General features: G+C 40.8%; 1 protein-coding gene across 1 annotated transcript in view; it reads left to right on the top strand.

Moving 5' to 3' along the window:
• The window catches only part of Col6a6 (collagen type VI alpha 6 chain), a 158,021-nt gene that overhangs the window by 60,575 nt on the left and 82,125 nt on the right, over positions 1 to 15,321 (top strand). The window contains exons 6-10 of the mRNA XM_046431363.2: positions 501 to 1,061; positions 1,781 to 2,338; positions 4,898 to 5,473; positions 7,273 to 7,842; positions 14,909 to 15,252. Of these exons, the coding sequence (XP_046287319.1) occupies positions 501 to 1,061; positions 1,781 to 2,338; positions 4,898 to 5,473; positions 7,273 to 7,842; positions 14,909 to 15,252 (2,609 nt within the window). The remainder of the gene's footprint in view (positions 1 to 500; positions 1,062 to 1,780; positions 2,339 to 4,897; positions 5,474 to 7,272; positions 7,843 to 14,908; positions 15,253 to 15,321) is intronic.

The raw sequence follows: 15,321 nt of genomic DNA, 5'->3' as shown, positions 1-15,321 counted from the left end.
TTACTATAAAAGTATCATTATCTTTCACACATAAGTTTGCTGACAATATCCATAACTCTAGTTAATTGATAGGATTGGATGCGGAGTACATGATTTGCTCTAAATTCCAAGAAAGGGAGCTCATATGTCTACAAGGACCTGTTAAACACCTTCTTCATGTCACAACATATCACTTGACTTTTGGCTAAGCAGTTATTTAACTCCAGGAAGAAGTGACTTGTAAAGATCAGCTTTAAGTTTTCTAATCCTTTACTACACCCACATTTATTTTGATGGGTGGCAGAAAATTTTTAGGGTAATCATCTCAAACTTTCAGAAGCATTCATTTGGCCCAACTGATGCTAAGATCCCCCCCTTCAAGCTAGGGAAAGCAAACCTTTTAAACCCAAACACCGTTTTCCATCTGTGGTGGCTTATCCTTGTCCTTCTTCCCCTCTGTGCCCGTTTCTCTTCCACATTTACTCCCTAATGTCATGTTCAATTTTTTGGTTCCATCATAGCATGTGTGGACACAGAGGAAGCAGACATCTATCTGCTCATTGACGGCTCCGGGAGCACACAGGCCACAGACTTTCAAGAGATGAAAACCTTCCTGTCGGAGGTGGTAGGGATGTTCAACATCGCCCCCCATAAGGTGCGCGTGGGGGCTGTTCAGTACGCCGACAGCTGGGACTTGGAATTTGAGATCAATAAGTACTCCAACAAGCACGATTTGGGAAAGGCCATCGAGAACATCAGGCAGATGGGTGGGAATACAAACACGGGCGCAGCCCTGAATTTCACACTGAAGTTGTTGCAAAAAGCAAAGAAGCAGCGGGGAAACAAAGTGCCTTGCCATCTCGTCATTTTGACGAATGGCATGTCCAAGGATAGCATCTTGGAGCCTGCCAATAGACTGAGAGAGGAGAACATCCGTGTCTATGCCATCGGGGTCAAGGAGGCCAACCAAACACAGCTACGAGAAATCACAGGAGAGGAGAAGAGGGTGTACTACGTGCACGACTTTGATGCGTTGAAAGACATAAGGAACCAAGTTGTCCAAGAAATCTGTGCTGAAGAAGGTGAGAGAAATGGTGGCCCTTGCCTTTTGACTTTAGCTCACACATCGCCTTCATGGTGATGTTTGACATTGCTGGTTAAGGGGAACAATGTACATTGCTAAGTTGAGAATTGTTGATCTGTGCAACTATAACCGTGTTTGTTCTCTAGAAAAAACAAAAAAACAAAAAGCAGCCCACTGTAGTGTTGTTCTAATTGATACCGTTCAATTACTGATATAATTGAAAAATAACAAAAATATTTGGAAAGATTCTCCCTAATAATAATTAATTAGGTTTCTCCAACCAATCCCTGCAGGCTAGATATGTGGTTAGATGTCACCTGTATCATATGATCAAGTGACTTCAGATTTCCAGGAGTACTTAGGGTTCACTTAAATTTCTGTTTTATAGCACTTTTATGAAATCTGTAAGTCGGTGGTTTTCAATCAGATGTGATTCCCCTCTGGTTGAATGTGGTAACTTCTAGAGATATTTTGGTGTCATAATCATGAAGCCCTGCTAGCATCCAATGAGAAGAGGTCAGGGATACTGCTAAACATCCCAATGTATCCTACAATGCAGACTGCTTTACTTACCTACTAATAATCCTTACCAAGCACGTGTTTAACTTCCACACTAGATCATTTGTGGTTTGGATTCTCCTGTTTACTCTTATTTATTTATTTTTCTTTTTTGGCATGGAGTTGTCTTGAATAAACATGCTAATTTCTCTTATGCAGCCTGCAAGGACATGAAAGCTGACATCATGTTTTTGGTGGACAGCTCTGGCAGCATAGGACCTGAAAACTTCCAGAAAATGAAAATATTTATGAAAAACCTGGTGAGCAAATCTCAGATTGGGGCAGATCGGGTGCAAATCGGCATAGTGCAGTTCAGTGACATCAATAAGGAGGAGTTTCAGCTCAACAGGTTCACTACCCAAAGCGACATTTCAAATGCAATAGACCAAATGGCTCACATTGGAGAAACTACCTTGACTGGTGGCGCCCTGACCTTCGTGTCTCAGTACTTCAGCCCCGCCAAGGGGGCCCGGCCCAACGTCAGGAAGTTTCTCATCCTCATCACAGATGGTGAAGCTCAGGACATAGTAAAGGACCCAGCAGTCGCCCTCCGGCAAGAAGGCATCATTATCTACTCTGTGGGAGTATTTGGCTCCAATGTCACCCAGCTCGAGGAGATCAGTGGGAGGCCAGAGATGGTTTTTTATGTTGAGAATTTTGACATTCTGCAGCACATTGAAGATGATCTTGTTTTGGGAATATGCAGTCCCCATGAAGGTAGGCATGCCTGTGTTCATGAGTGGGAATATCTGAGCACCAGATGTGGATATGAGTCATTTTCTTCTGGAATTAAGTAGAGCTCTATTTGGACCCCGTAATATTTTCATTAAATTGAAGTGTTTATGCTAGGATTTTTCACACACACACACACACACACACACACACACACACATATATATATATATATATATATTGGGGGTGCTAGAGATTGAACTCAGGGCTACTCCACCACTGAGCCACATCTCCAGCCCTATTTTGTATTTTATTTAGAGTCAGGGTCTCACTGAGTTCCTTAGTGCCTCATTTTTGCTGAGGCTGGCTTTGAACTCCTGATCCTCCTGCCTCGGCCTCCCAAGCCACTGGGATTGCAAGTATGCGCCACCATTCCTGGCACTGACCTGTTGAACTAAATAGACAGTCAAGAGCAATTTGGGTTCGTCTAGTCTCATTCCTGTTTTAGACAAATAGACCTGAGGTGATGAATCCTTTATTTAAGAAAAGTGGTACCATACCAAGTCTTAGCTCAGGTTCCCAGCTGATCAGAAGTTCTTGTGGAGGTGATTTATTGAGGAGGTATTTTCAGAAGAAGAAGAAGAAGAAGAGGAGGGCAGGGCATAGGTAGGTGCTAAGCAAGGAGTTCATTCTAGCTGGAGTCTAGTTGCAGCCTGATCCCATGGGAGCTCTACATCATGAGTTAGAGAAAGAACTGGCCCTATCTTAAGATGAGGGGTCCAGACTGCATACACTGTGTCACTAGATTACATGTGGGTTTCTGAGGCAGTCAGGAGGGGCATAACTTCTAGACAAGGGGTAGTTAGTCTTTAAGCCTGGTATCCAGTCTCTATGGGCTATTTTTTTTCTTTTTGTAATTTCTAAAAATAATACTTAATCAAAGGAGATATTTACGAAAACATTTTGATATACATTAAATATTATAAAGAAGGACTGTGGTAAGGGGAACTTGAACAATGAATGTTTCAAAGGAAGTAAAGAGCAGTGTCCCCAATCTCTGCCTATGATGCTGCAGAGTAATGGAAGTCATCAAACAAATGCTCAGGGCTGGGGATGTAGCTCAGCTGTAGAGCACTTGCCTGTGACATGTGTGAGGCTCTGAGTTCAATCTCCAGAATAAAAACAAAACAAAAACCAGATCAACAAATAGAAGGGGCCGATTTATCCTGTGACCCCGGGGGTTAACAGCAGGCGTATTGAAAAGTCTACGTGGGCGATGGATCTTAATGGGATTTTAGGGGAGGAGAGGGACATTCAAGTAACAGTTCTGTCCAACTCCCACTACAAGGTTTGATGATCATGGCCTGTGTTTTGTAGAAAGGGGAGTACACCTTGTTTTTAATCCCTGGTAATTCCATCCAGAACAAATATGAACCCGTTGAAAGCTTCCAAAGCTGAGCAATCTACCCACCCACCCCCAGTCCCCTGAGTCATCCAAGCAAGATTTGCAGGCAGCCTAAGACCAGAGGGACCTAGCTCCTTCTTTAGTGGAGTCAGACTTCCTTGGAATTTGGTTTATGGCTCTGTACACAAGGTCTCCAATTAGCAGTTAGGTATATTGGCTCTGGGGTTTTCAACAGTCCTGCACATGGCCAATGACTGGGTCACAGAGGAGGAGATACAGACACTCTCGGAGGGGGAGAGGGAGGAGAGTACTTCCTTCCAGTCCCATTTCTCAAGAAGGGATGAGTTAACACTTGGATCATACCTTTCTAAGGCCTGCAGAGACAATGCACTATGTAAGGTCAGAAGGACTTGCCTTCTTAGCGAGAAAACTTCTCCAGAATGGATGAGTTGGCGCTTCGAACTCAGAATAGATGAGCTCCTTTAGATGGAACATGCTTCTCATGAATTACTAATTGGGGTCTTTCCTGCTCTACTTTTCCATGGCCTTGACCTCAGGTTTAAGAAGTTCAGAGTGTCATACTAAGACAATTAAACTGGGCCAAGGGAGAAATTGGCTTTTTTTTTTTTTTCATATGGTGGCCCAATATGAAAATAGATGTTTCAGGAAGGTCAAAGGGGGATAAAATGTAACCTTGAAAGTCAGCCATCATAACTATGAAAAAAATATAGTGTTGCCAAATTAATTTTTATTCTGTTATTTCCTCAAAGTTTTATCTTAGGAATAAGATCTCAAGATCCCTATAGCCTTAAAGAAAAAAAGACAAATTCATTTAAATGAAAACACATGTTGAAGGAAACATTTATATGGGAAAATTTACATGAAACTTTGATTTGGGTTTTTTAGTCCAAAGGATTTTTTGAAAATTTATTCCCGATGATCTTGTGTTTGTTTTTCCACCCCTCCCAAACCTTTGGTAGGTTTCCCTTCATACCTGCCTGGTCTTGAAAACTTACCTGATCATCATTATGTATTGGCAGTGCAAAAGTGCATGTGTCTCTATTATCCAGGGAATTGATATTTTAATGTTCAGCATGATCCCATGCAATGGAAACACCAGCAATTAAAAAAACAAAAAAACAGTTTGGGGACTCTCCAAAGCTAATCCATATTGATTTTTCCTTCCCTTCCTCTTCTAGAATGCAAGCGGATTGAAATTCTTGATGTTGTGTTTGTGATCGATAGCTCTGGCAGCATTGATTACGATGAATACAATATCATGAAGGACTTCATGATTGGCTTAGTGAAAAAAGCTGATGTTGGAAAGAACCAGGTCCGGTTTGGAGCCCTGAAGTACGCTGATGACCCAGAGGTACTGTTTTATCTGGGTGATCTTGGCACAAAATTGGAGGTGATTTCAGTGCTCCAGAATGACCAGCCCATGGGGGGCAACACCTACACAGCAGAGGCACTAGCCTTCTCAGACCACATGTTCACTGAAGCCAGGGGCAGCCGCCTGCACAAGGGGGTCCCCCAAGTCCTCATCGTGATCACCGATGGGGAATCTCACGATGCTGATAAACTCAATGCCACTGCAAAGGCCTTGCGGGACAAAGGCATTCTCATCCTGGCTGTGGGCATTGCTGGTGCCAATCCTGTGGAGCTGTTAGCAATGGCAGGATCAAGAGATAAGTACTACTTTGTGGAGACTTTTGGAGGCCTGAAGGGGATCTTTTCAGATGTCTCAGCCAGTGTCTGTAACTCTTCAAAAGTTGGTAAGCCTTGTCCATCAAGTTTTTCCTTGTTATTAGCATAGGGCCAAATGCGGGAGATGCCAAAGCGATAGTCCTTAAGGGAGAAGTTTTCCAGAGAAGAGAATGAGCCAAACTTGTTTCAGCAGACTCCCCTACTCTGAGATTCTGGAACGTGGGAAAACCTCAGGGTCACTTTGTTCAGCCTCCTCCCTCAAAAGAAGTACCTTCTCCAACTTCCTAATCACTTTTCCTAAACTATTCTAATGATGGGGAATTCACCAGTTTGGAACAGGCTTTATTTATTTATTAAATCACAGGTTATTCTACCCACTGGTTTTTCTCCCTGGTTTACATAAGAAATAAAATTCTATCTCTAAGAATCAGCATGAAATCTTCTTGTGTCCATGGTTAGGAATCCCCTGTTTATTCACTTATTTCTAATATGGCACAAGTTCATCTAAAATGTCATCTTACACTTTGGGGTTAGAGGGAGATTATGTGTTACTAAAATGTCTTAGTATTTTTCCCAAGATATATTTTACGGAAAAAAAAACCCACTATTTTTATTAGATGAATGGCTGTTAATGCACAATTTCAACATCTTGGTGCCGTTCTTTTCTCAATATCATTTTAACTTTTCTGGTTTTCGTATGCCTTGCATCCATAGAACACAACTACCATCTTTTTCTTTGATGAAACTAACAGAATCTTTCTGGGTCTTCACTGGGACAGACCTCTTTATAGAAAACAAGGACAAATCTCCTTGCGGTTAATTCCTAAAATTTGATTTGTCCTTCTCGAGTCCCCTGTGAAAGATGGCTCTGCATTTTTGTATTGAAAAGTTCTTTGAGCAGAAAAACAGTACTTGCTTTCTTTTATTGGAATCTGAAATGAAGGAGTTTAATGAGCTGACCCATTCCTGAAGGCTCTCCTGTATTTCTTTTGATGTCTTCCTTATCTGGACGGCAGGAATCTCCGATACCTTTAATCTTCTCTGAGGTGACAATGAGATGTAATTAAGTTGGGTCAGTGGTGGGATCACTGGGGAATTCTGGGAAATGATAATGCTTACCAGAAAGCCAAGGATCACACAGGACTGTGTGCCAAGTATAACTCACTCGTTGGCCTCTTATCCTTTTTGTTTTGTATTTGCTGTATTAATACCAGAGAAGTAGCTCAAACATACTAAATTTTTTACTCAAAAATATTTTTTTTTCCTCAGGTAGGTATTTTTTGCCTACATATCAAAAAGAGGGCTGAAAGAGGAGGAAAATCAACTAGATATACACCAGACGGCATGCTCTTAAGTCCTCCCATTGATTCGACCTAATAAACCAGAAAAACATTTATTGGCTCAACTGGCCAGAGAGGCCAAGTCAATAACGTGAACCATCTGTTTCTGTTTGAATTCCTCAATGGATATGTGTTATTTTGTTTTTTTTCCTTGATGTGCTACTACTTTCCCTGGGCTTTCTGGAAGGGTTAAGACTAGATTGCAGATGAGAAAAAGTTTTTTTCTAGCACCATTCCCAGCTCTCTGGCATGTCAGAAAAGAAAATGGCATCAGACCAAATGGACAAGCCAAGAGAAATATCAAGAGATGTGTGAGTAGTTCATGCCTGTGTTGCCTTTATGAACTGATCATTTGTTTTTACTTCCTTCTCCAATTAATGTGACCAGAGAGTAGCATTAAGATAAGAAACCACTTTCAGAAATATTGTCTCTATGTGGCTGTAAACATTTAATTTACTTTTGGTGGATGAAAGAAAAACTAATACTCTGGTTTTTGTCATTGTTGTTCCAATTCCTCTCCTTTGTAGATTGTGAAATTGAAAAAGTAGATCTTGTTTTTCTCATGGATGGTTCAAATAGCATTCACCCAAGTGACTTCAAGAAGATGAAGGAATTTTTAGCATCTATTGTTCAAGACTTTGATGTCAGCCTCAACAGAGTGCGCATAGGAGCCGCCCAGTTTAGCCATACCTACCGGCCAGAGTTTCTACTAGGAACATTCACCGGTGAAAAGGAGATATCGTTTCAGATTGAAAACATCCAGCAGATCTTTGGATACACACACATTGGCGCTGCACTCCGGGAGGTGGGGCATTACTTTAGGCCAGACATGGGCAGTAGGATCAATGCAGGTACCCCGCAGGTGTTGCTGGTCCTCACAGATGGCCAGTCCCAAGACGAAGTGGCTCAGGCTGCTGAAGAGCTGAGACGCAAAGGTGTTGACATCTACTCGGTGGGCATTGGAGATGTGGATGATCAGCAGCTCGTTCAGATTACTGGGACTGCACAAAAAAAGTTGACAGTTCATAACTTTGATGAACTGAAAAAAGTCAAAAAAAGGATTGTTCGCAACATCTGCACCTCGGGGGGTGAGAGCAGTAAGTATTTAATACGTTCTTCATTTTTCATCTCTCCACTGTCTTCAGTCACATTTTCCTCAGGCTCTATGTGCATCCCCTGGGGTTGCTGGAAGAACTTAGATTTGTGCCTCTGGTTTTCACATTTATTGTTTTTTTCACAGTTATCAAGTATTTTTGTGACTTGTAGATTGAGAAACAGCATGTTTGGGATTCTATATCTTTTTTTCACCCTCCATCCTGGGGGAGCATGCCCCCTCTGAGAATGGAGAGCCTCAGCTTCAGAGGGTGTGAGGACAGGGCCATTGTTCACAATCTGGCTGGTTTCAGAGGTTGAAGGACATTTTCAAATGAGTAAAGACTTATGATGTTGGTTACCTGGCAGTTGAGCCTACAGGACCTCCAAGTGCCATGGGTACAGATGTGGGAATTCATATCTTTGTTATGAAATTATACCACAGAAACTAATAAATATCTTAAACACATTAGCATATTTTGACACTGTCCCAATAGGTGGAAGTAAAGTGTCTTGAAGGAGAGTAACTATTTTTTTACTTATCATAAAGGCACTCTCCGGGTTGGTAAACATTAACTCCAAATTTCCACCAAGGAAAAGAAAGCCACAGGACATCAAGAGGCCTCTGCAGACAGATAGCCAACTACAAAGTCCCTGCTCCAGCCAATTTTTCTTGGTCAGGTTGCTTAACTTCTCTAACTTTAATTGTCTCACCCATGGAATGTGAATAATAGCATCACCTGGTTTAAAAAGATCACGGTGAGGATTAAATGAGAAATCACATATTTAAACTTTACTTTGAATAAGCATGACACCTTGGGATGTAATTAAGAAGTCACTTAATTTTTGTCCACCACTGACCCATTAAATTTATTCATGGGGGCTAGCTCTTCCCTTGCCCCTAATCATTTCTAAGAAATAAATGAACCTCCTCTTGGTGATTAATATGTCTATCTCAATGCAGCTATTAAAACTTTAAACTTCATCCAAGGTTATTCCACTTTCCAGCTGGCCACAGACTTCTCACCTGCCATCAGAGAAAAGGCCATACACAGTTGACATTTTGCTCATGGTTCCCATCTTTTACTGCTATCCTTTCTCCTAGACCCTGTCCCCACCTTGCTAAAACTGGTTTCTTGCCATTCCAGAATGGGGTGGGGAAGGGAGAGGAGGTCCATAGAAGTTTTTACTTGATAATACTTGTCAGGAATTGGTTTTCTTTGATGATAGCCAATGTCCAAAGCTGGGTCCATTTGTGAGTCCTTCAAAGATCCTCTGTCCTATCCCCCATTATCCTTCCTCCCCACCAAGAATCCATTTCTGGGGGCATCTCTCAACTGTAGCTCCTTTGAGGAAGTCAAATATGTCTGAATTCTAGATGGTTCCTGATCCCTTCCTCAGCCTCTGAGCCTCTGGTGATGATTCTGGCTTTATTCTACTGAGGTCTGTATGGATCCCCAATACCTCTTTCTTATACTCAGCCATATCAGTTCCACCAGGAACAGTAGCATGTCACTTGCCCCAGTAAACACTGGAAATTACAGCCCTGTGTCTCACTCCTTAGAGTTTCCAGGCTTAAGTTATCTCTGAACACTCCTCTCTCTTGACTTAGAGGAAGTTATCTCGTGTGTGTGTGTGTGTGTGTGTGTGTGTGTGTAAGAGCTCCCAATCATCAACAGTGCTCTCCATAAATGTTCTTCTTAGCTCCAATCTCATCTTTTATAAGACCCAGTGTGGAGGTTTACAGTTAAGAGCCCCACCATTGACTAAAAACTGTCTTTGTACTTCCTGGTTTATGATCTACTCATACTTTGGAATGTATCTGATTCCCTCGGCTAAACCTTCTGCATCAATTTCCTGTTTTCACATGAAATATCCATTTCTAGTTATTAGGCAGAAAATTATCTTAAAACAATTTAGTTTCTACTTGAGAGCATAACAAAAAATCATGCGGAACATAAAATACAAAAATATAAACTACAAGTAGTGAATGAGTTATCTTTAAAGGAAATAGCTGTGAATGCAAAAAAAAATTAAATAAGGAAAGTACTCTGTATTAAGATAAACTTGAAGTCATTACTCCAGCAAGCAGGAATGTGAGAGCTTTGGATCCAAGCTACGAGCTGAGGACTGATGAGTCTGGAATGAGCACCGATAAACCTTCAAAGGCCTATGAGAATATATTAAGGGATGCCAGTTCTTTAATGCAATATAATAAATCCTCAAATGAGACGGTAGCTTGATGTGACTCAAACAAACTAAGCTTAGAGCCTGGACATTCTGCTTCTCATTTTACTTATTCTTTTGGTGATGGAAATGGAACCCAGGGCTTCACACATGCTAGGCCAACACTTCACCACTGAGCTACACTCCCATCTGCTCTGCTTCTTAACAAAAAATATGCCTAACTTTGAAGAAGTCACTAGCTTTTCTGAGTCTTTGTTTTGTCATTTTTAAAGCTAACTCATCTCTAAGAGTTTCTCCGATTGTAGACTGTGATGCAGAATGCAAAAGTAAAGTCAACTGCATGGAAATATTAAGGATCTTACTGAGAATCAATATCCTTTTGAGCATCTCTAAAGGGTCAACCTAGAGCTCTAAGAACTTCAACTGTTATTATCTCATTGACTCTCCTAACACCCTATATGATGTGGAAACAAGGACTGGAGATGTAACTCAGTGGTAAAGCACTTGCCTAGTATGTCTGAGGCCCTAGGTTCAATTCCCAGTACCACCAAAATCAATCAATCAATCAATCAATCAATAAAACTATGGAAATTGAAACTCAAAGGAATGTTGGTAGTCCGGTCCGGATCATACAAGACTAATAGATAAAGCATATTTTGAAACCTAAGTCTGTCTGATCCCAACCTCTTCCACCCTAGTCTTTTATTAAATTAACCTGTTTTCTTGATGTAGTTGTTGTGCAGATTATCTGGGGCTGACAGTATAGAGAATGAGTGTCAAAGTGTTGTGCTTCACCAATTAATAGCTGGGATTGATGAGGACGTCAGGGATTAATATCCTTGAAATCGTTTCCACGAGCTGCTGCTTCCGAAGGAAACCACCTGCTGCTAAGTTGTCACTTCCAACAGCACAGCACAGTCTAGCAGCAGGACTGGTAACCCGCATGACCTGTCATCATCGGCCACCCAGGAAGTGATAAAATAGGGTGGCTCAACATATGGACTCCCGACAAGCCTGGATCTAAATCCCAAGCATGAGATCCAGTCATAACTGTGAGACCTTGGGCAAACTTCTCTAGGTCACAGCTTCTTCCTCTACAAAATGAACATATTATGAGGGATTCTGCATGTTTCCTGTTATATAAGGACAAGTGAGACCAAGAGTGGGAAGTGCTTGGTAAATGCTCAGTAAGTGTAATAAGTGTAACTTATAATAATAACTTGTTACACTTATTGAGCATTATTGTTAATCTCTGTTATAAAAATTGGAGTAACGGGGTTAGTTTGTAGGAGAAAATTTACCAAGGGTTCTTTGGCTTAGGAACTTTATTGTATTTTCTTAAGACCCTCAGTTTAGACAATGTGAAGATAATTTTTATTTTTCTATTATTTTATTTATTATTGTTTTTATTTATTATTATTTTTCTTTTGCCTTATTGGGGATCAAACCTAGGGCCTTATACCTGCTAGGCAAGTGCTCTACCACTGAGCTATATCCCCCAACCCCAAAATTTCAATATTTTAACATATCAGAACTATGTTCAAATTTAATATGCCAAATCATCCTGCATAGCTAAACTCCAAAGTCTGATTTATAACCTTCACCCAAGCGTACTCTCCTGATTTTTCTCTGGAGGGTGGTTACTCTGTCTACCTAGAGGAAACTTGGACAGTTTTCAGGATGGGAATGTCCAATCTTTTTGGCATGGAGCCCTGAGGAGGTAGCAAAAGAGTCAGGAGTACTTCTCATCTTTTGCACCTGTAATCATGGACAGACGGATCAAAAGGCCTGTTTGAATAGAATGAGGTCAGAGGAAACTTAAGGATTTATTTGATTCAAGGAATGTGAGAAATACAAGGGGAAAATAGAAAATAGTTTCCAACTTTTCTTGACAAGGAGCTCTTTATGTTCCTGCTTTTGCTGGATGCTCTAGAAACAGAACTCCGAGCAACGCTTATGTGCTAATACTTTATTGGAAGTGCAATAAAGTAAAGCAAGACTGAGTAGCAGAGATGCAGGAAAGAAGGGAAAGTGAATACAAGGTGGTACGTTGCCAAGCTACCCATGGCTTCTTAAGAAAGCACAACTGGCACATTGGCCGTGCAAAACATTACCCTGCAGAACCACTGCCCAGACCAGGCCAGCATGGGAGTAAAGGAGAGGATGCATCTTTCCATTTATGTCTCTTGGTTAGCATTTATCCCATGGAGAGTTTGCCCTCCCACCCTACTGGGTGGTGTTATCCAGCTTCTTTGGGAAACTGCTGAGGAAACCAGCAACAGGATGCACCATGCAACACATGTGGGATTGGAAGTGGGAAAGGAGCCAGAGCCTTCTTGACTTCACCTGGGTTACATGCATGTGGGCACCACTGCAGCTCTCTTAGAACGAACACAACAGAGACCCTGTCAAACCTGACCCTCACCCCCGTGTGTTAGGAGACCAAATGGTGGAAGTTGTGGTTCTTCAGTGGACAAAGTCGTAATTCTGTGCAGAGGGAGAAAACAGATATAGGAGTTATAGACACTGGGACTCTTATAGTACCTAACTATATTTCCTTGATCATTCTTTCTTATTTTTCTTCAAAGATACACCTTATTTCAAAGACCCCGTACAAATCTGTCTCCTCCCCAGCTGATAACTACCAACAGGCCCACTTTCCCCACTAGAATCTGTCTTCAAATCTTCTAAATACACCCTAGCCTCTGAGCAGTGTTTCTTAAGACTAAGAATCTGCCATCACCAACTCTAACTTATAAGGACTCTTTTTAAAGACTCAGATAATTAGAATCAGCTTCGGGATCTGGCTGGAAAACCACAAGACTGTCCAGTCCAATCTACGCTTTTTTTGTTCTTTTGTGTTTTTATTTTGAGATACATAATCCCTTTATCTTCATGTCAAGAAAAGTAATGCCTAGAGAGGGCAAGAGATCTGCCCAAATTCATTTAGCACTAACAGAGTCATGGCCAGCCCATGCCTGAAACGAAGCCTCCTGTCTTCCCAAAGACCTGCCCCCTGGGCACCCATACTGGGGGACTAGATGAAGGCTCAGAATGCTACTTTTACTTCTCTCTCTCTCTCTCTCTCTTTTTAAAATTTTTTCCTCTGTAGCCTGTGGATTACCTTCTTAATTTTCTTTTATTGCTCTTCTCTATTCCCATTTCTGTTATCCTAGTTTAATTCCTCATTATAGCTCATAAATCAATTTTAGCCTTCTCCCTAGCTCACATCCAAAACTACCCCTGCCTCCAGTTCATTTGAATCACCTTTGCTGGATTCATTCCAAAGTACAACTCTGATGTGGAAGACTCTAGGCCTCAAGACTTCCAGGGGCTCCTGATTTAGGGCAGTTACCTCTGCAGCATTTTCAGGGCCCACTGCCTGGGAACCCACTCGATCAGTAGGGCCTCATCACTATTGTACTTAGACACCCGGCTGCTCACACAATTTGTTTGCTAAATTCTATTCCTTTGCTCACATTATTATGAGATCATTTATCTTAGTTACTGACTGGTTTTCTTTCCAGAGGTTAAAACAATGCCACAATAAAAATTTCAATCTCAAGTCAAGAGAAGATATAAATTTAAGAGGTTTTTGGAAAGGACATAATCTGATGTTTCCTTCTAACTGCTTTCTTTTTCTTATCCTGCTTTTCTAGTATCCAAGAAGAGAATTTCTAATAAAGTAAAAGATAGCAAACTAAGAAGGCCACTCTTCTGGATGTTTTGATAACATATTGACTTACCTTAAATCTCATGGTGAAAATTGATAATCTAATAGAGCTTTTATTTTCCTTCACTTACCTCCTTTCTCATTGAAAAAAAAAATCAAGTTATGGTCCTTGTTTTAAGAACTGAAGTTGACATTTTGGTTTCAAAGATTTGCAAATGTCCAACTAGCCAGGGTATCTGGGAAGAAATGTAGGCAGGCATTGTCTATACAAAACACACCTGAAAAACTGCTGATCTAAGCAAAGCAAAGCAAAAAGCACTCACTCCTACTTATTGTATCAAGCAAACTGTACATGTTGTTTGCTGTAAAAGGTTGGAATGTTTAACCAACTTAAAAAATCTTGAAGAAAAAGAGTGTGTTGTATGATTTTTATCCTTTAATTATCTACCTTTAGGAAGCTCAGCTTAAAACATCAAACCCATTCTGATTTTTCCAATGCTTGATTTGTCCTGATGTTAAGGATAAAGGCAAAGTCCTTTAAATGAAACACTTCTCCGACTACCTCTAGATTCAAAAATAGAAGTATCTTTATCTTCCTGAAGGGCTGAGGGCTTGAAGGGCCACCTTTGACATGATCAAATATGGAGGATTGGATTGCGACTTTCTTTACCTGTAGGACTTAAACGAAGCAAAATCTCAAGAATATTTTGTTTTGTTTTTATTTGTTCCAAAGGAGGAATTAGAGACCCTTTTTGGAAAAATGAATCATCAAAACAAGTCCTCTGAGATTTATTTTATTCTGAATTATTTTCTGTATGCAAAATGTTTTTACATTTCCCTTATATTTATTCAAATTTAATATCTACTAAAAGACCTCAGTTGATAAATAGCATGATATGAGTTTCTTGCTTTATTAACATTTCCACAACATACTTTAGAGATATTTAAATGACTTTGCCTATTTAAAGGGGATTATTTCATCAGAAATGTGGTTGCTATAGAACCATCTAGATCATACATCAGATAAAAATAATAATACATTTATACTATTACAGGTTATAAAACAATGGTTCTGAGCCTTCTCCATTCTCCTTTCCCTTTCTTGTCTTCCAACTTCATACCTGGAATCGAAATAAAAATTCCAAGAGCCTAGAATCAGTCAAGTAAAAGTTTGCTGATTTGGTAAGACATGCTTTTCCCTTGAATCCTAGATTGTTTTGTGGATATTGTGGTTGGATTTGACATCTCAACTCAGCTGAAAGGGCAGACTTTTCTGGAAGGCCAGCCTTGGATGGAAACCTATCTTCAAGACCTCTTACGTGCCATCAGCTCCCTCAACGGGGTAAGCTGTGAGGTGGGCACTGAGACTCAGGTCAGTGTGGCTTTCCAAGTGACAAATGCCATGGAAAAACATTTTCCCAAGTTTGAGATCTACAGTGAAAACATCCTGAACAGCTTGAAGGGGGTGACAGTTAAAGGCCCGTCTCTTCTCAACGCAAACCTCTTGAGTTCCCTGTGGGACGCGTTCCAGAATAAGTCAGCGACTCGGGGAAAGGTAACCTGGCTTGATTTTATTTGTTGCTGTGTGATTGCAATGAAGTTCTTTGACTCGTCTTTCTTTTCT

This window comes from Marmota monax, unplaced genomic scaffold, assembly GCF_021218885.2.
Source record: "Marmota monax isolate L192 unplaced genomic scaffold, Marmota_monax_Labrador192_F-V1.1 WCK01_AAM20220418_F8-fsc00022, whole genome shotgun sequence".
Classification (NCBI taxonomy): domain Eukaryota; kingdom Metazoa; phylum Chordata; class Mammalia; order Rodentia; family Sciuridae; genus Marmota; species Marmota monax.
This window is presented reverse-complemented; position numbering and strand designations above follow the sequence as displayed.